This window comes from Pelophylax lessonae, assembly GCF_965119305.1.
Source record: "Pelophylax lessonae genome assembly, chromosome: 2".
In the NCBI taxonomy this organism is placed as follows: domain Eukaryota; kingdom Metazoa; phylum Chordata; class Amphibia; order Anura; family Ranidae; genus Pelophylax; species Pelophylax lessonae.
The window spans coordinates 124231506-124252508 of record NC_138769.1 but is presented as its reverse complement, the minus strand read 5'-3'; the positions used below and the strand labels follow the sequence as shown (position 1 = coordinate 124252508).

General features: G+C 39.6%; 1 protein-coding gene across 7 annotated transcripts in view; it reads right to left on the bottom strand.

The window, feature by feature from the left end:
- MYO18A (myosin XVIIIA) overlaps positions 1-21003 on the bottom strand; it is a 572782-nt gene that overhangs the window by 260543 nt on the left and 291236 nt on the right. For all 7 annotated transcript variants that reach the window (XM_082245147.1, XM_082245143.1, XM_082245145.1 and 4 more), the window contains 2 exons: positions 19319-19511; positions 16524-16610 (listed from right to left, as the gene is read on the bottom strand). In XM_082245147.1, the coding sequence (XP_082101273.1) occupies positions 16524-16610; positions 19319-19511 (280 nt within the window). The remainder of the gene's footprint in view (positions 1-16523; positions 16611-19318; positions 19512-21003) is intronic.

The window sequence follows — 21003 nt, the reverse complement described above, 5'->3', positions numbered from 1 at the left end:
AACAAGAGTTTTATAGAGCAGAAAGAAAAAAATAAATAACTAGGCCACATAGCATGGGTAATTTTATCCCCTACTTTAAAAAACTAAAGAAAAAGCCAATACCTAATGTACGAGAGTCAAAACATCATTGTCTAGTAAACTAGTCTACAGTAACCAATCTAACGTAAATTACAGTCAGAATGATAATGCAATTGTAAAGATGTCTCTGCTTGATGGAAAGGCAGAATATAAAAAGAGAAAGTGAGCCATGTATGCCAGCCTTAAGTTTTTAAAAGGTTTTAAATCCATTCTTTACTGTATGTGCATGTTTGCAGTGTTTGTTTTAGGAATAAAAATATATGTGACAATATAATAATATGCGGTACAAGTTATCTAGACAGAGAGCACATTAGGGGTTGTCTAGTTTTGTGCAACTGTGTCTTTAAACAAGGAAAATAGGGTGGGAGGAGGATGAGTAATTGCGCTTAATGAGCTATATGTAAAATTAAGATTGAGTTATTGAGCTCTGTAAACAGTAGGCTTTATGCAGCTGGTGGTAAGGGGTTGAGGAAAATTTGATACACTGCCTAAAATTCCTTATGCTAGATGGATTGACTACTACATAATATTCATATGCTGTACATGCTTTGGCCTGTTTTGCAACCTAGCAATGTTGCTTTACTTGTGAAAACTTATTTATGGAGAAAAAAAATATCACCCTTTTTCAGCCAACATACTGAAAGAGAAAATATCAATGGATTCCCAGTGGTGACCCCCACGGCTGCCTGAATACAACAGCCCTGCCAAACAGTGACTGCATTTATTTGTCAGCGCCACCCAGTCTTATCAATTTTTAAATTCAACTTTTCTTGAGCCAGGGGGTGCTTTCAGGGCCATCCACAGCTCGTATTTTGGCTTATTCAGCAAGAATTGATCAGAGTTCGAGAAGTCTACGGGGGGTGGGCCATTACAGGAAAAAAAAATAATTGTCCCAAAGCTATTTTAATTTCCCATTAAATCTAATACTGCAATAGACAGCTACACATGGTTGGGAGCTCACAGCACTGCTAACTATTCCAAATGGCTATGCCTACAAAATATTACAGTGTACCATTAAAGCAGTTTTAAACCCCAAACCAAAAATGTAATATATTGCAGCTTACCAATCATTAGATCACCTGCTGATCTGGCCAGTAACACACCTCCTATATTAGGGGCCACCTTTGGACAGCAGCAAAGTTAGTCTGGTAGGAGGGGAGTGTAAGATGTACTAGCAGATTCAAAATACACTAACAAATTGAAGCCAGATAAAACTTTAAAAGCAGTTACAGTTTTTTTCCTTTTCGGATAAAGATTGTACATAAATGAGGTTGCAGGGGAGCTTGTTCTTTTGAAAAACAGACCGTCTGGATCACCAGATAAAAAAAAGAAGAAAAAAAAAAAAAAGTAAAAAAAGAAAAATGAATGCAGTCTAAGAATTGGTAAGCTTTAAGAATCTAAGAATTGGGTTTAATACTGCTTTAAACTAGACACTATCAGATTGGAGCTCCAATCTCTCTGCTATCCCCACCCCTTGCTCGGCTCAGAGCAGGGGGTGGAGGAGGATGTTTAGTGTGTGTGATCACTGAGTATCATGCAGCTTCAGTTCTCTATTGTCTGTCTACAGCAGGGGTCTTCAAACTATGGCCCTCCAGTTGTTCAGGAACAACCATGCCTAGTCATGTCTATGAATGTCAGAGTTTTACAATGCTTCATGGGATGTGTAGTTCCGCAACAGCTGGAGGGTCGTAGTTTGAGGATCCATGATCTACAGGCAGCTCACATCCCTTATGAAAAGGTTGGGAATTTGCCTTGGTTTCCTTTGCTAACCACGTACAAATCTGCACTGGTTTCTATTTCACTGTGAAATACAAGCTGGCACAAATAGACTTGAAACTAGTCTATCAGCTCTGGTAATATGGCGCATTCCACTTCTGACAGTTTTCTGCACCATTAGAACAGAGCAGAAAGCCTAGTTATGTCCAATGTGTTTTTAGCTTAGATTGCCTGAATCTGACTATAGACAGAGTTGGGCATCAGAGGCCACCTGAAGTCTGACAGCTGCAAATTCAAACTGCCTAATCTCTCAAGTTAGTGTTCTGCTTTTTTACCACTTTAACGAGTTCTCGCCCAACCGTCAATCTGCTATTGGCCGGGCGGGAACTGGTTAAAGTAATTGGCTTTATTATCCTGAGTGGATGTCATAGTACATCCTACCAGGAAGCGCCAATTGTGGGGCTGCGCAGAGGCGCGGTCTGTCACCGCCCGGGACACGGCTGATGACGGAGCAGAGTACTAGCTTGCTGCCAGTACCATGTGACAGCCATGACGAAAAACTTGCAATGCCTCTTACTAAATACCATGGACTGTCTACTTTCTAAAAGGCGGTCATTGGGGGAGTATTTCTACTGTCCTGGCATTTTAGGCCCTCAAGAAATTAGATTTGAGTCAGTCAGTACATCGGGATTGATCAATTTTCAGATATATACCATAAATTGTGTACTCTATAACTTTCCACAGACTAAATAATATACACTGATTTGGCATATTTTCACCAAAGAAACAGAACAGAATTAATTTTAGGTTAAATTTATGAACACTTATTTATTTGCAAGATTTTATAATAAAGAAAAATGCATTTTTTGTTTTTTTGCTTAATTTTCAGTCTTTTTTTGTTTATTTAGCATTAAATAAAAAAATCCAGTGGTGATTAAATACCACCAAAAGAAATTTCTATTTGTGTGAACAAAATGATAAAAATTTAGTTTGGGTACAGTGTTGCATGACCGCGCAATTTTCATTCAAAGTGCGACAGCACCGAAAGCTGTTAAAGGAAACCTGTACTGAGACCGCTAAGACTCCATTCACACTGCCGCGACCAGAAATTTGCCTCATAAGGGGCGACTTGTTAGCGCGACTTCAGCGCAACTTGTATGATAGACGACTTTGTACAACTTTGTATTTGGCCAATCAGAATATGATGGTTCTGGGTCATGCTCAATCACACAAAAAAAAGTTCTAAAAAATTGTCGTTTTTTGATAGAGAGCCAATAATTGAAAAAATTATTGAAAAAAAAAATGAGATTTCTTTGGATTTAGTGTCTGGGGGTCTAAAAAGTGTACATGTGAAGTTTCAGCTCTGTAGCATGTCCAGAACCAGAAAAAAAAGATAATTTTTCTTAGAATTTTTAGTAGCACAGGGATGGGGCTCCGCTCCTTTCACACCTGGGCGTTTTTGTTGCAGGCATTTATTGGGCATTTTTTGGGCGTCTTTGGAGGCAGGCATGACATCTGAACTTCTGTATAGGGGTATCTATACACACACATACATATATATATATATATATATATATATATATATATACATACATACATACACACACACACACATATAGGTGTGAAAGGAGCGGAACCCCATCCCTGCAAATAATTTCATTAGCGCAGGGATGGGGTTCGGCTCCTTTCACACCTATATGTGTATATATACATATATATGTGTGTGTGTGTGTGTGTATATATATACCCCTACACAGAAGTTCAGATGTCATGCCTGCCTCCAAAGACGCCCAAAAAATGCCCGATAAACGCCTGCAACAAAAACGCCCAGGTGTGAAAGGAGCAGAGCCCCATCCCTGCGCTACTAAAAATTCTAAGAAAAATTATCTTTTTTTCTGGTTCAGGACCATTTTAATGGAAAGTCAGATCCCAAGTCGCTTCAAATAAGATAAGGATCCGACTTGGAGGCGACTCCCATTGAAGTCTATTGGGATAAGTCGGATCACAGGTCGCCTCAAAGTAGTACAGGATCCTTTTCTGAAGTCTGAGCGACTTCAGTAGTGCCAATTAAGACGGCTCTCATTGATTTACATTGCTTTTGTTATGTCAACTGACTTGGGGCGACTTGAGGGCACACAAGTCGCCTCACAAGTCGCGGTAGTGTGAATGGACTCTAAAGAATTGCCCATTGCTGACCTTCTAAAAATGCTAGGTGTGTCATTGCCTGGGATTTAAAACTTTGAGACACTAATCTGGAAAAAAAAACGTGCAGATCGAGAAAAGCCAGAAATTTCAATCTGCGACACTTGACAAAGAAAAGACAGAAGCCATTCACGTACAGCAGGAACAGCCATTTTAATAGAATTTAAAGCAATGGCAAACATACTTGCCTGAAAATATTTGTTTTATTGAATAGGTACAATACATATGTGCTTGAAGACTATTCACATATGACTTGGCTTGTTAAACTGAATGACTATGGGCTGCAGCTTTTTTTTTTTTGCTTCTTGACATTTTACACACCTTAACCATTGAAAATAAAGTATGTGAAATTGCTTTCAATCATCGCCAGTTATAAAGTACAAGTAATTTATCTGGGATTTTACAGGAGTCAATAACACTCCATCTGGTTTCAATTATATTGAAGAATACAGAAAAATAAAGTAGAAACTCATGACAACGTATGATATACCTTTATATTGCTGGATCATGGATCCAGTTATAAAGAACACCTCTATTATTTACTATCACAATTGAGCAAGTTTATAATCCTATTATGTTTATTATCCTATTATTATTATGATTCTAACAAAGGGTTAATATAAACTTCTGTCTGTGTGCTAATTTCACTTATTTCTAACAGGCTCGCAGCTGTAAATGCTAAAATCCAGACACCATATTATATTATTTTTACAGGGCCTGTAAAGTGCTGTAATAGTGACAAGTGAAATGATGCATTTAGTGAGATCTACATCATGAGGAGGGTAAAACTGGAAACCAAGTGACAATTTCATCTGCGATCCCTATAATGTTAACTGAGAGGATATAAGCACATGTAAAAAGCCTTGGTGAAAAATACTAATGCTAAAATAATTGTGCTGACAAAACTACAGTATGTAAAATAAGTATTTGATCCCCTGCAGATTTTGTAGGTTTGCCCACTTACAAATAAATGAAGGGTCTATATTTTTTTATCATAGGTGTATTTTAAATTGTAGAGACAGAATATCAACCAAATATCCAGAAAAAAAAACAGAATACAAATGTTATAAATTGAGTTGCAGTTCAGTGAATAAAAAGTATTTGATCCCCTACCAACCCCAACAATAATTCTGGCTCCCACAGACTGGCCACAGTATGTGCTCATGTAGTACACAAATTAGTCCTGTCAATTCAAGAATGTGCTCCTAATGACAACTTGTTATGTGTATAATAAACCTCACCACCATGGGCAAGAGCAAAGAGCTGTCAAAGGACATCAGGGACAAGATTGTAGACCTGCACAAGGATGGAATGGGCTACATACAAGACCATCAGCAAGAAGCTTGGTGATAATGAGACAACTGCTAAAGCGATTATTCGCAAATAGAAGAAAAAAAAAAAATCGATCACCTCGGTCTGGAGCTCCACGCAAGAATTTGCTTCATTGAGTAAGGATGAACATAAGACGTGAGGGATCAGCCCAGAACAACACGGGAGGAGCTTTTGAATGATTTGAAGGCAGTTGGGCTCACAGTCACCAAACAAATCATTGGTAACATAATACGCAGCCATGGATTGAAATCCTGCAGCGCCTGCAAGGTCCCCCCCTCCTTAAAGCGGTAGTATAGTGCTTTTTGACACTTTTACCTACAGGTAAGCCTATAATAAGGCTTACCTGTAGGTACAAATAATATCTCCTAAACCGGCACGTTTTAGGAGATATTTACAGTGCATGCTTGCGCTCTGAAGGTCCGGGGGGACCTTCAATTAAGTTGCCGGGAGCTTGCCGGAAAAAATCACTCCCGCGCGCATGCGCGGGAGTGACGTCGTCGCGGCTCCGGCCAATCATCGCGCCGGAGCGTCTCTTCCGGCCAATCAGCGCGCCGGAGCCGCCGAACCCGGAAGAGACGACAAGGGATCATGGCAGCGCCCGCAGCGATGTCCGGGGGTCCGTGTCGGAGCTTTGTTTTAAGGTAAGTTACACATAATGGGCTAGTATGCGATGCATACTAGCTCATTATGCCTTTGTCTTGCAGGTTTTTTATTTTTTATTTTTTTTTTTATAGGGTTTACAACCGCTTTAAGAAGGCACATGTACAGGCCCATCTGAAGTTTGACAATGAACATCTAAATGATTCAGATTAGGTTTGGGAGAAAGTGCTGTGGTCAGATGCGACCAAAATTGAGCTCTTTGGCATTAACTCGCCGTGTTTGGAGGAAGAAAAATGTTGATTATGACCCTAAGATCACCATCCCTACAGTCAAGCATGAGGATGGAAACAATATGCTTTCGGGCTGTTTCTCTGCTAAAAGGTACAGGCCGACTTTGCCGCATTGAAAGGCCAATGGACAGGGCCATGTATTGAAAAATCTTGGATGAGAACCTCGAGCCATAAGATTGAAGATGGGTCGTGGATGGGTCTTCCAGCAGGACAATGACCCAAAACATACTGCTTATGACAACAAAGGAGTGCTTCAAGAAGAAGCACATTAAGGTCATGCAGTGGCCTAGCTATCTAGGGTTCTAGACCTAGTACTGACGCTTCTTTTTTTAGGCTTCAAAAAAGAGGTAATATTTTACTTTTTTTCTGCATTCCCCAAAAATCTGACTTTAACAGCTTGGTGTTTTCCCTATTTATCTGCAAAAATTCTGCATTTCCAGCTTTCATGCATAAGCAGTGACTCCTCTGTGTGAGCAGCAGTAAATGTGGCCGTATTCGCACCTTTCCGAGCTCATTTCACTTGTCCTTACATGTCTTATCTACACTCATACAATGCTACTGTCACCAAAAGCCCATATACCACACGTTAATGTATCTAAGATTGGACAATGCACATCAACAGATAATACAGATGTTAACTAATGCCATTTAAAACAATGGCCAACTTGCAAATGTAATTGATGCATATTCATGCTATAGGGTCTATTGATGACAATGGCACAATATGAAAACACATTTTTGCTGATAACACACATAAAAACACACAAAAAAATATACAGAAAGGAGTGAATGAGCTCTATAAAGCAGAATCTAAGGAATGCCTGGTCTTCACCCTTGCCCCTTGAAACATGGTTTCAAGCTCTAAAACAAAGACAATATTCCTCTGTGCATAATTGTAATAGCCTGGTATAGCTATTAGGCTCCGTTCACATCTAGGCGTTTTGGGGCGTTTTTCTGCTCTAGGATCAGCTCTCAAAACGCCCAACAAGACAAATCCTATTCATTTCAATGGCCCCTGTTCACATCTGAGCGTTTTGACGCTGTATACAAAACGCCCAACGCTCAAAAAAGTACATGAGCTTCTTTTTGGGCAGATTACAGGCGTTTTCCATTGATCTCTATTCAATCTAAAAACGCCTGCACAAAAATCGCGGTAAAATCGCGGTAAAAAACGCCGCAAAAATCGCGGTAAAATCGCGGTAAAAAAACGTGCGAAAAACGCTACGCTCAGGTGTGAATGTAGCCTTAATGTGGACACTACGTCACAGAAATGACACACCTTGCTGCCCTCTAGCACTGGGAATGTCCTGTAGCCACTACAAAAAAAACGAACAAAAGAGGGTGCACAAGCTTATGTCATAGAATATATTTGCATAGAATATATTCATAAACATGTGAATTTCAAACCGTTTATAGAGCTACTTGTCCGTAGCCCAGTAGTCCCAGACTCTGTAGGCTCTACGGTACAGAAGGGCCTCACTGGGATCCTGACTGGCTGATGCATTTTGAAGGGTATACCTTCTTCATCAGCTCTGTGGGATAATTCACTAGGCTGGTGCATCCACTTTTGTTCATTTTTCAAACTCCAAAGTTAGAGCTAACTGATAAGCAAATAGGTGACAAGGAAAGGTATAAATCCGCAAGACAAACTCACAGTCAGGCCAGTGGTCAAGGCAGGCAGCAGACAGAAAAAGTCAAGAGCGGAGAAGAAAGTCAGGAAAGTAAGAAGATAAACAGCAGATTCAAGGTAGGTTGGGCCCAAATCAAAGTGACAATAGGGAGGGACGCCAAAGTTTACTGGATCTGACAAAAATCTATTGCTCGGGTACAGAACACTGGATGGATATTTAATTATCTGTCCAGTTGAGAGCATGCATGTGTATAGTAGGAAAAGCATGCAAATGGAGAGAGAGCCAACAGAACAACAACTATTGGCAGTCTCCCACTAAAAGCGTGAGCCTCGGGGCTGTTACAATGGCACATCAAGATAGAAGATAACTCCTTGATCCTATAGTGTGTATATTATAGAGAGATTTTATTTTGTGTCATCTTCTATGACCACAGGCCTTTGTGAACACAAATTCATGCACCTAAAGTATTTATAAATAAATGCATTCAGCATGTGGTAAGTGATCTTTCCCTGATAGTATTATCTTTGAAACTTACATAAGAAACTAAAGGTGAAGAACTGAGGCAACGATGGTAGTCTAACTCTTAAAATTCCATTGCCCAAGGTTACTGCCTATGTGGCCTTTCAACAATGCCAGCCCCACTATTAGGTTCTCAAATACACCCAGTCTATGAACAGCATTTGCTGATGAAGATGACCATTTGAAAGAAAATGGATGCTTGAATCTGCCTCCCCTGTGTATTGCCACAGAAGGCATCTCTTTGTAAAGGTCCATTTCATATAGTACTCCATTCCTACTCAACATACAGAACTTCTCTGTGATATGCATTGCATTCAAAATTACCTATTTAGACAAACATGTTAGTAGTAACAAACCCTCAGCATTTATCTTGGAGGAGGGAGGAGCAGGGGAGTGGCTTTCTATCCTAGGTTATGGGGCTGTGTGTTTCTATTGATGCACACAGTCTAGGGAAATGAAATTCTCTGCATGCAAGGGTGGCTTCTCAGGATTCTGCAAGAGAAGTGAGCTACCCTGAAACAGGAAACCTGGGGCAGTGGTCATGACAATAAATAGGAACATAGGCAAGGATTAAAAGATAAAGAGGCTGCATACTCAGTAACTGATCAAATTAACTGCTAAAAGTGCTTTAAAAAGCTGAGGGTTTAAAGTGGTTGTAAACCCTTCACATATACCCAATGAAGTGACTGGCCTCAGGTAAAACACAGAGATGAAAAATCCTAATACATAAGTTTTTGGTGTCTATCTGCAGCCTTCTCTTCTCTATATCTGTTCAAAGTCCAGAATGTATACAGCAGGGATCCTCAAACTAGCTGTTGCAAAACTACACATCCCATGAGGCATTGTGAAACTCTGACATTCACAGACATGACTAGGCATGATGTGAATTGTAGTTCCTGAACAACTGGAGGGCCATAGTTTGAAGACCCCTGCTATACAGTCTGAGATTTCAGAAAAAAGGGTAAGAGAGCTGAAGTTACACTCGGCAGAGCTCAGTGAGGAGAGTTCTGAGAGCTGATTGGAGGGTAGAGACACACTCTCCTTCACACAGTACACAGGAACAGAGCTGAGTCTGTCAATCTGCTGAAGCTCCCTTCCCTGTCACCATTGTTCTCTTGGTGTCAGGAAAACTTGTCAGAAATGATTCATGCTGATAGCAGAGGAATGATGCAGCAGACAGAAATGGCACTTAGTGCTTTTAATTGAGACAAGTACACGCTATAGAGGGATATGCTTTGTTCACATTTCATGTCTGAGGTTTACAACCACTTTAACATAACACGCAGTATAAATGTCCAATTCCTGATTGAAAAAGGGGACCCTTTGCCTTCAATAAGGTTCACCTTGAACAAATATGTTTTTAACAACTTCTGACTTTACTGATGTGTTTACCTGTTCTGGCTCAGTGATTCAGAAAATATCGAAGCCAGTAGTCAGGATGATAACCAGGTGAAAAGGAGGTCAGCAATGCCACTACTCCATATTGCCTCAAGAAATATTACTTTAGAGGAAACATGTACTGAGAGAACCAGAACCAGCATACAACTAGTAAAGTAAAGGCCAGAACACCTGACTGGGTTTGGAACGATATTTTCTAAACAAAAAAACAAACTTACTACAACAACCTGTTTAACAGTCTCCATAAAGGGCGATTTTACATTTACTGACAGTAGGTCCCATAAGCACACCAAATGCTTCATTCCAAACCAGCATCTTTTCACAAGTATATGTGCTTCTGGTAATCTCTCCCTATATACATTTATACTAGTGCCTCTTTGTATTTATTTTACACAAAATGACAAGCCTAAGGCTCGGTTCACATTTGTGCGATGCTGGAACGCTGCAAATATGCAGCGTGTTCCTGCATCGCATCCGCACATCTGGCAGTTCACACTGCCATATGCGATACGCAGGGGGTGTCAATTAAAAGTTAACGACACCCCCCGTTTGATTGCATATCGCAGTGCGATCTGCAAGTACGCATAGAATCAGATCGCACAAGTGTGAACCACTGTGCGATCCGATTTTGATGCAGCTCAAAAAATGCCTCCTGTGCGTCTTTGGTGCGGATGCAGTGCGAATTCAGCCATACAAAGTGTATGGCTGAAATTTGCACCGCACATGAGATCGCATGTAATGAAGGAGCAGTGCGCTCCGAATTACATGCGATCTCCGCAGCCGCACAAGTGTGAACCGGCACTCAACCCCACTAACATTTTCCCCAAAAAAAGTTGTACTTGGAAAACTTAACAAAAAAACAACAGAAATAGCTCGTCTTTGATCTCTAAATGACCGAGCATGTACAGCGATACGGGCTGAGCACACAAACTAGAGGAAGGCGCTGTGTCTTCCAATGCTGTTCAAACAGGTCAAGGATGCTGTGCTGAGGGATGTAAAAATAAAGTGTTCCCCTTGAAGGGAAATGCCATATTTGGAATCTTTCCTGACGCTCTCCTCTCATTAGAAGATTTATCTGCAGGCTGCCGGAGAATGAAAGAGAAGTTTACCTGACCCTGCTAATCTCCCCAGAGGAACAACGCTTCATGAGGCGCTCTTTCTTCCCGCGTCCTTGTGAAGGTGCATTTAAAACAGTTCCTTTTTCTTTCTCTGCCATTGTAGCCTTTTAAGAAGGGTTAAAATACCTCTTTATTTAGAAGCCTGATGGAATAAATACCATATAAATTAAATATAAGAAGGCCATGAATCATTTATGAAGCCACAATAGGCTCTCCAGGGTGAAAATGCTTTACTGCTCCCTACCTCTGCCGTGGCTGCATAACCTGCCAGTTCTGAGCATATGGGTATTTATGAACTGCTTTGAAATGCGGCTTCTTAAAGCCTCAGCCACAGACATTTATTGTCAACGTTTTTTATGAGTCATGCGGCTGCTGTCACATTCTATTAAACTTTGCAAGTATTTCTGTTACTTTTCCTATTAATGTGGATCTTGAGTTAAGCAAAGCAGCAAGGAGAGAAGGGGAAAAAAATGCATTCTCAAGAGCATCTGCGAGTCAGAAAGATCCACTCGTTGCCATTTTATGCCTAATAAAGTTGAGAGCTGGATGTAATTGCATCAAGCAGAATAAAAGAACCTCTCAATATTAAAAACAATAAAAGCGTAAATAGGACAAAAGAAAGTATAGACCGACAGAGAGGCAGCTATATAGCTCAGCATACTTAAAACAGAACTATCTCCTCAAACTATGGGTATATATATATATATATATATATATATATATATATATATATATATATATATATATATATATATATATATATATATATATATATATATATATATATATACACATACATACATACACAAATACACACCGTATACATGCACATACACGATATATATATTACATACATACATACATACATATACACAATATATACAAAAACATTTTTGATCCCCTGCAGATTTTGTAGGTTTGTCCACTTCAGAAATTAAGGGTCTATAATTGTTATCATAGGTGTATTTTAAATGATAGAGACAGATTATCAGCCAAAAATGCAGAAAAAACAATTATAAATTGAGTTGCAGTTCAATGGGTAAAATAAGTATTTGATCCCCTGCCAACCAACAATAATTCTGGCTCCCACAGACTGGCTACAGTATGTGCTCAAGTGATACACAGATTAGTTCTGTCAATTTAAGAAGGTGCTCCCAACTTGTTATGTGTATAAAAGATACCTGTCCACAGAATCTTTCTTCCATTCAAACCTCACCATCATGGGCAAGAGCAGAGCTGTCAAAAGACATCAGGGACAAGATTGTAGGCCTGCATAAGGATGGAATGGGCTACAAGACCATCAGCAAGAAGCTTGATGAGAAGGACACAACTGTGGAGCAATTATTCGTAAATGGAAGAAATACAAAATAACCATCAATCGCCCTCAGTCTGGAGCTCCATGCAAGATTTTGCCTCATGGGGTAAGGATGATCATGAGAAAAGTGAGGGATCAGCCCAGGACTACACGGGAGGAGCTTGTGAATGATCTCAAGGCAGTTGGAATCACAGTCGCCAAACAAACCATTGGTAACACAATACGCCACCATGGAATTAAATTCTGAAGCGTCCGCAAGGTCCCCCTCCTCAAGAAGGCACATATACAGGCCTGTCGGACGTTTGCCAATAAACATCTAAATTATTTAGATTAGGATTGGGAGAAAGTGCTGTGGTCAGATGAGACCAAAATTGAGCTGTTTGGCATTTACTCGTCGTGTTTGAAGGAAGAAAAATGTTGACTATGACCCTGAGATCACCATCCCTACAGTCAAGCACGAGGATTGAAACATCATGCTTTGGGGCCGTTTCTCTTCTAAAGGTACAGGCCGACTTTGCTGCATTGAGGGGCCAATGGACAGGGCCATTTATTGAAAAATTTTGGATCAGAACCTTCTTCCCTCAGCCAGAACACTGGAGATGGCTAGTGAATGGGTCTTCCAGCAGGACAATGACCCAAAACATATCGCCAAGGCAACAAAGAAGTGGCTCAAGAAGCACATTAAGGTCATGGAGTGGCCTTTCCAGTCTCCAGACCTTAATCCTATAGAACATTTATAGAGGGAGCTGAAACTTCGAGTTGCCAAGCAACAGTTAAGAAACCTTAAGTATTTAGAAAAGATCTGTAAAAAAGAGTGGAACAAAATCCCTCCTGAGATGTGTGCAAACGTGGTAACTACAAGAAGCGTTTTACCTCTGTGCTTGCCAACAAGGGTTTCTCCACCAAGTACTAAGTCATGTTTTGATTGGGGATAAAATGCTTATATACTCACTGAACTGCAACCCAATTTTTTAACATTTGTACCATGTATTTTTTCTGGATTTTTGGTTGATATTATGTCTCTATCATGAAAAAAACACCTATGATAAAAATGATAGACCCTTCATTTCCCTTTAAGTGGGCAAACTTACAAACTTTGCAGGGGATCAAATTATTATTTTCCCCACTGTGTGTATATATATATATATATATATATATATATATATATATATATATATATATATATACACACACACACACACACACACATAGTATATACCACATACACACACACACACCTACCTACATACAAAGACTTTCACTCACTCAGCTGCTATCAAATAATAGGCCGTGTATGTTTAGCCTTAGACGGGGGGGGGGGGGGGGGTAGAGAGCTATAGAGATAGATTTCATTAAAAACTTGTGTGCACAAAATCCTTTGACCTGCAGCTACTGTTAATGTGTTCTGTTTGAAGAGGAACTTTATCCCAATATTCTCTACCTACTACACCTCCCCCATGCATTCATCATCAAATATCTTGCGCGTGTGCAGATGTATTGTAGCTTTCTGCCATGCCATTTAGAACCTGGCAGAGTTCTGGGCACATACATCACTGGTTTCTGGTATCTGGGACCTTGCAAAGACCTGCATTGTGTTTGCAGTTGCCCAGGAATACCCAACATATGCACAGGCATGCTGCGGTTTTCTGATGGCTCAAACACCTGGAAGAGAGGATGCGTGGATCCTCCTCAGTATAACATCACCTCCTGGGATGTGTGATGTGGACCCTACATTTTTCTTGCCTAGGCAGAAAGCAGGAAGTGCTGTGCTAAAGCACAAAAAAAAAAAAGAAAATAAACCTTTTCAAAATGAGGAAACCTTCAATTACCTAACAGAGAGGGCAAAGCTGCCAGGAGTTAGTGAACAATGGGAAAGAGTGATTACATTTATAGATTATAGGTACAGTACTCTAAATTATGTTAACAGTCCCTATCTGGTAATCCTCAAAAGTCTGAAATATTATTCGTATGTGTGTTTTAGTGCATACATGCATGAATAGAAAATGGAGAAACTTTTGAAGCAATCTCCTGAAGACATTCCCCTGAGAACACAGGGCCACTGAAATGATGACATTTATGAGTCATGAAAACGGGAACGAGTACACTTTCATCTTTATTCCTCTAACCTCGCCTAAGCCTCAGTAATACCTTCTGTTCCTCTAGGAGACATTGATAGTCTCTTACCACTGATGAGTAACCTGTGACTTATGGTTTCTGTTTATTGCCAACTGAGCATTACCCATACTACAGGCAGAAACACTGCAATGAAAAATATTTTAACTCCTGTGCACATTTCTTCAAATTCTTTGTATTTAGTGCATTTTACAAAAAGTTTTTTTCAACTGTAAAGCACAATATAAAAGATGCACACTCAGATTTGAGAAGAATATAACAGTTTGAATTAAAAATATACAGTGTGTGTATATATATATATATATATATATATATATATATATATATATATATATATATATATACATACATACATACATACATACATACACACACACACACGCATATATATATATATATATATATATATATATATATATATATACATACACACACACACACTTTTAACTCTCAAGCTGGCCATATGCATTACGCATGAACGTTGTCCCTTAGGTGGCCCTGTTGGCACCCTCCCGTCCAACATCCTTTAATTGAAAAATCAAAAGGAGTTGAGCAGAAAATTGTTCAAACACTGACATTCAATCAGATGCAGTCACTGCTTGGGTATTTTGATAGCCAGTGGTTCTAGATGTCAGAATACAAAGTTCGCTTAGGGAGACTCATCCATTCGCACCATTTAGTGTGGAGGAATCCAATAGATTTTTGTTAGTTCTACCCACAGACTAAACAAACAATTCTATCTGTGCATGGATGGCCAGCTTCAGTCTCTTGCAGCAGTAAAATAACATGTATCTGCTTTCTTGGTAATTAATAGGTAGTTTGGAGCTTGTGGGGGATATTTGGTGCACATGTAAGTTACAAAGCTTTTCACCTGTGTTTATCTCTGAGTGATTGGTTTTTAAACCTCTGAAATCAAGTGAATGACAAAAGTACAGCAGACCCTAGTGACACGAGGGGCGATTTACTAAAACTGGAGTGTGCAAAATCTGGTACAGCTGCTTCAGCTTGTAAAATTAAGCTTTAAAGTGGATGTAAACCATCACATACACCCAGTGAAATGAACAGCCTCAGATGATACACAGATGAAACAAATCTCCCTACATAAGTTTTATTTGTGTATCTGCTGTCTTCATTTTCAGCTTTCTACACTGTTTAGAAAGTGATCATCAGGTCAGAATTTTTTCTTCCTGTTCCAGCACTGGGGTTAAAGTTTTGGCATACACTGTGTGACAGCTGATTGGAGGAAAGGCACCCCTGCTTCACATAAACAAAGGAAGGAAGTACCATGCAGAGCTTTGCTGTGAATAGACCAGCTCTCTGCTAATCTATCTCTATGCACCCACCCCGACACCTTGTCAGATGTTATCATGCTGATAACAGAGAAACAAAGGACTTAGGGCTTTGAAAAGAGATATTTAAACACTAGAGATATATGTGCCCAGGTCTAATTTCATGAATGGGGTTTACATCCACTTTAACAATGAAGACTTGGATGCTGATTGGTTTCTATGCAGAGCTTAACCAGATTTTGCACTTTGCAGTTTTAGTTTATCAACTCCATGCTGTAGCCTGCTGATGTACAAGCCTGGGAGAGATTGGTGCATGTGATCACTACAAGACAAGTCATGAGTGGGTACAGTAGAGCTTTCATACCAAGGGAAAAAAAAATATCATAATGTTCCTGGGAAGTAAAAAAAAAAAAAAGAAGTTATGTGCAACATACTACACAGGAAAAACTGCTAAAATGCCAAGATGGCAAAGGCTTAACAAGGTGAGCTCACCCAAAATGAATAAAAAACAGAATGAATCAAAAACTTTTGAATTACTTACAAATTCTAAGTCTACCAACTGCTGTGGCCTTGATGAGAGGGACTTACCCTGCATTTCTGTTTTCTAAATACTAGAAACTGCAGGACAAAAAAAAGACTCTTGACACCCGCACTTACCAATAGCTGAAATCCCTTGGATTCATCCTTTAATTATGCATTATATATGAGCATTATTCACCAGCCTTATTCTATGCACTGTACAGGTATTCAAAATATTACACATTTCATTACAAAAACATTTAATTGGGTAAAATAACTTGAGCACAAACACGTTATACATACAAAATGTAAAATGCCATGACAGTATTCATTCAACAGTCATGGGAGCAGTGGTCCTTATGGTAACCCCCTGCCTTGCTTACCAGTGTTTGATGCGACGCTTGGTCTACAGCAGCTACTGAGCCAGATGTACTGGACTCTATTTCATCTAAAGCAAGCTCTATATTTTCCTAGAGGGGACAGATGAGTGATTAGTATTCATGAGACTAAGATTTAAGTTATGACATCATTAGAGATCAGTCCGTTAGTCTATACATTTATATAGTGGTGCATGGGGTTCCATGCCAGCATGACTGTTTTCAAATGTATTCTATAATATTTATTCCACGTCTATATACTTCTATGTATTGCGATTAAACCCTCTCTGTCTTGAGGACATTTGTCACTAGAACTGGAGATAAGGGTAAATAAAGGGACACCCACTCATGTGACTTTGGATAGACTTCCACTCACTTTCTCCCAGATAGCAAGCAATTGAGCTGCAAGTTTGAAAATGACTTGCTAAGCTATTGCTTGACTTGCCAGGCTTCACAAGTTTGTTGCACAATTGCCGCAAGTCTGCATTGCTTGACTCCAGATCAACTTTGCAAACATTCTGCAAGTCTGCTGCATGTTCTGGTTCAGTTATGTTGTGCAATAGTCATCCCACCACAGGGGGTCACTGTGACTTGCAGAGCTCTTGCTCACCACTGCAACTTTGTCCTTGCTAGAGACTTGCCATGCAAATTTGCTACAAATTGAAAAATTGTCAACCAGAACTTTGTGCTTCAAGTGCTCTGCAAGTGTACAACTTGCCAGTAAAAATATGCAGCAAGTTAACAAGACTTACATTTCAACACTGCCACAAATGTGTGCTAAGTTATCCTTGCTATCTGGGCTGTTTTGTCTCTACAGCAGGAAGCGAAGAGAAATCTTCCAAAAAATGGGATACAAAAAAGTGTGACTTCAAATAAATCATAATAATAATTATAAAAATGCCAAGGGTAGATTAAAGGATCCAAATACATGAAAAAAATGAGCTGAACTTTAAGGTGGGATACAGTATTTGAACAAAACAGTGTGATTATAAGTGAATTTTGAAGCAGTGAGTGTCTAATTGGGCGGTCAAATACAACACGTTAATGATTATTTCAGGACTTGAGGTTTAGGTTCAAACAGGCTGCCTCAGGAACCCCTTACACCAGATCATCCAACCAATTATGTTTAATTAAAGGTTCCGCTACAGCAGTACATCTATCAGACAGAATATGAAATAAGATCTACATAATTAGGTCATCATTAACTTAAAAACTAATGAGAAGTAATTACAAGGAGATGGCAAGAAAGAAACTAAAGGATTGAAGAGGGACGGGTTGAACAGAAAAGTTGGTAACAAGGGTATTTGAACATAAACTACAACTGTGCCCCATCCAGGAGGTACATTAGCATTCCAAGGTCCTTTGATCTTTAGAACAATGGCTACTTTGTAAATAAAAACTACTGAGTAATCATAGAAATGGTGAAACTCCATACAAATAAAAACCTAAAAAATTCAGGTCTTACACTCTGAAAGCCAGTTAAATAATTGTTTAAATGTGTAAATATATACAGTATGACGGAACCAACTATACATAGGTTTGTTATAAAAAATAGTGAACGCTATATAATAAGGGCAAATTTGGGGCATCAACCCGGATTTTTACTGGAACCTTATTTTATACAAGCTTTTCCTTTCAGTGATGTAATCAATATAAAGGGCGACATGGGAATTTGTTTTCCCTGTATCAGGTCCATGTTCTATTTTACACAACCTTCATGGACTACTTGGTAGTGTACCTCCCTGAAATTCTATCTAATAGTTAGCATTAGAAATATGTGTAATAAATAGGACCAGAATATTCAGCGATGTGACTATTTATAGAAGAATCTCTATAATTGTATGCTGGATTAAGTAATGAAAAGGTCTTATGTCTAACCGGTGACAGGGGGTTATAAAGATAGGATCCTTTTTTTTTTTTACTTTAACACTTTTTTAATAACAAATGTGCGTTCAACTAAGGGCCCATTCAGACTAGCGCGACACGACTTTGGGGGGCGACCTATGAAGTCGCGTGCACTGCTGTGCACCGCGACTTCGGCGCAACTTGCAGAGACTTCACATAATGGAAGTCTATGCAAGTCGCCTCCAGGTCGCCCCAAAGTAGTACAGGACCCTTTTTCTAAGTCGGAGCGACTTGTGTCGCTCCTATTAGAACGGGTCCTGTGCTAATCAATGGACCGCGACCGAGCGCGACTTGTCAGGCTGACAAGTAGCGCTAATGTGAATGGGCTCTAACACTTTCAACAAAATGCTCAACATGAGATTCTCCTTTTTTTAAAGATAAAGCAACAGGTAAAACAACATGAAGATAACATTTCTTTTGAGGCCATCCAGCAGTTTATTGTAAAACACATAAAGGGGTGTATTTATAAAGCAGCGAGTCGAACATTCACCAAACATCCTCTGCAGGTGAATCTTCCAGATCTATGTGTTTTAAATGACAGTGATTGATTCTCAACCAGAGAATGTTTGATGAAAACCACATTTATTGCTTTATAGACCCAATAGTAAATTATTTTATTTGCAATTATGAACAAAGACTTTTAATAAAAATGTAAAGCAGAACTCCGTGCAATAGGATAGGAAAAAGTTAGAACCTCTACAATTTTTAATGTTGTTCCATTTGGGGTAAACACATTTTAATATCAGAGAGGGGAAAGGCATAAAACATCTAAGGTTTTTACTGCTGCCTGTGTCCCCATTAAGATTTCCTTACTTTTACAAATAGTTCACAAATGCTAACAGAACATTCAGTTTAACATCCAGGAACCTCAAACATCCAAATATCCATAAAAATACCTCCTTGTAACGCTCTAATTCCTGTGCAAAGGTTTTCTCGTGGAAAAGGGCCTGCAGTCTCTCCTGTGCATAGTTATGGCAAAGTTCCTCAAAGGTAGCAGCTCGGCCTTGTTTCACCAACTCTGGATTCTGAAAGCCGGGGGTGTCCACAATCATAATCGAGCAAAGGGAGTGCTGGCTGGATTTCAAGGCTCTGCCAAAACAACAAAAGAAAATGCTCTGTACAGGATTTGAGATGGAATTATAGAATTGGATAAATAGCCTGCGCATACAATTCTCAAGCTGGCAGGCATCCACTGAGGATATTATCAGCTCATTTCAGTAAGAATAATAAGCATTAGCTGCTGCATATTCATTCATACCACCTATCAACAATACACTTAATAACAATAAGAAGGAAACGGCAAAACTCCTCCAAGTACGGCATATTTTTATTAGTTGAAGGCAGTGTATAGAGCAAAGCACTAAATAAACTTGCTGCTGTGCCAGCTTGTAAAAGCCTCATCCAGCATTTAAACTGCACACAGAAAAGGGCGGAAGAACAAGAGGACATAAATAATTTTTAGCGTGCATAGCAGAGTAATGCTACCCTATGCACTGCGGAAGAACCCTGAGCACCATGAATCTTGCTCCAATAAGCTCTGGAGCAAGGATTCAACTGCTGCAGAATTAAAGCAAATAAAATGATTTATATAACCACTAAGTTCTGATTAACCATTGCAGATAGCTTGTTCTTATTCACAAGAGGTTCCTAAAATTAAACGCTAAAGAAGAAAAAAAAAAAGTAGGAGGTAGAGCTTTGATGGTCTCTTCTACCATAAACGCCTATCTTCCCCATAGCATTTTTTCCTTGCGTACACCGTCTGCCATGCGCATGCAATGGAATTTACATACCTAGCCTATTCCCAGCAGATTTAAGATGCAGAGAATAGAGTCAGATGATGCAACTATAATCAAAGGCTGGGCCGGAAGAAGAGAGCAGTGAGAAGGTAAGAGAGCAACGATGGGGATTATAGAGCTGTCTGTTTAGGAGAAGGTGAAATTCTACTATAATGTGCAAGTATGTAATATGTATTGTATTGCACGTTGTGGAAAAAGCTACTGACCCATAGCCTTGATGCAGTTCCTTTTTAAACACATTTAAAAAGGGAGTTAAATTTTGTAATCAGCATCCCGTACATGTCACAACATATGTATTGGAGACCACGCTGGGCTGACTAAATCTGCTGCTGGCCCTGGGTTGATGGTTATGTGTGGGAACGGAAAGATTCCTTCCAGTAGGAATGTGCTCGATGGTGGAGATAGATTGTAAACCCTTTTGGGTCTTGGGAAGATGCCTTTTTGGTATGGCCTTAAGTTTGCAGTCCATGTAACCAGAGCGGTCACTCCACCAGCCTGGTATCAGAAAACCTTAACACACATTTGGCCTGGGATCTACCCCCAATCAACTAGCATGCAGCAACGGCCCTGAAGAAGAGAAAATCCTTTCCCCCAAAACATATTGACTTGATGTACCTTGTAGCTACTCTAAATATTCTTGAGTTGACTTCAAAACTCACAATTCTTTTGGATACTGGGTGCTCCCTCCTTTCCTCATACATTTCACAAGGTACAGCCTCCTCACTCTGGGTCTAGTACAGAGGGAGGGTACATGATGGCACAGATTTCCAACGGGCACAGAGACA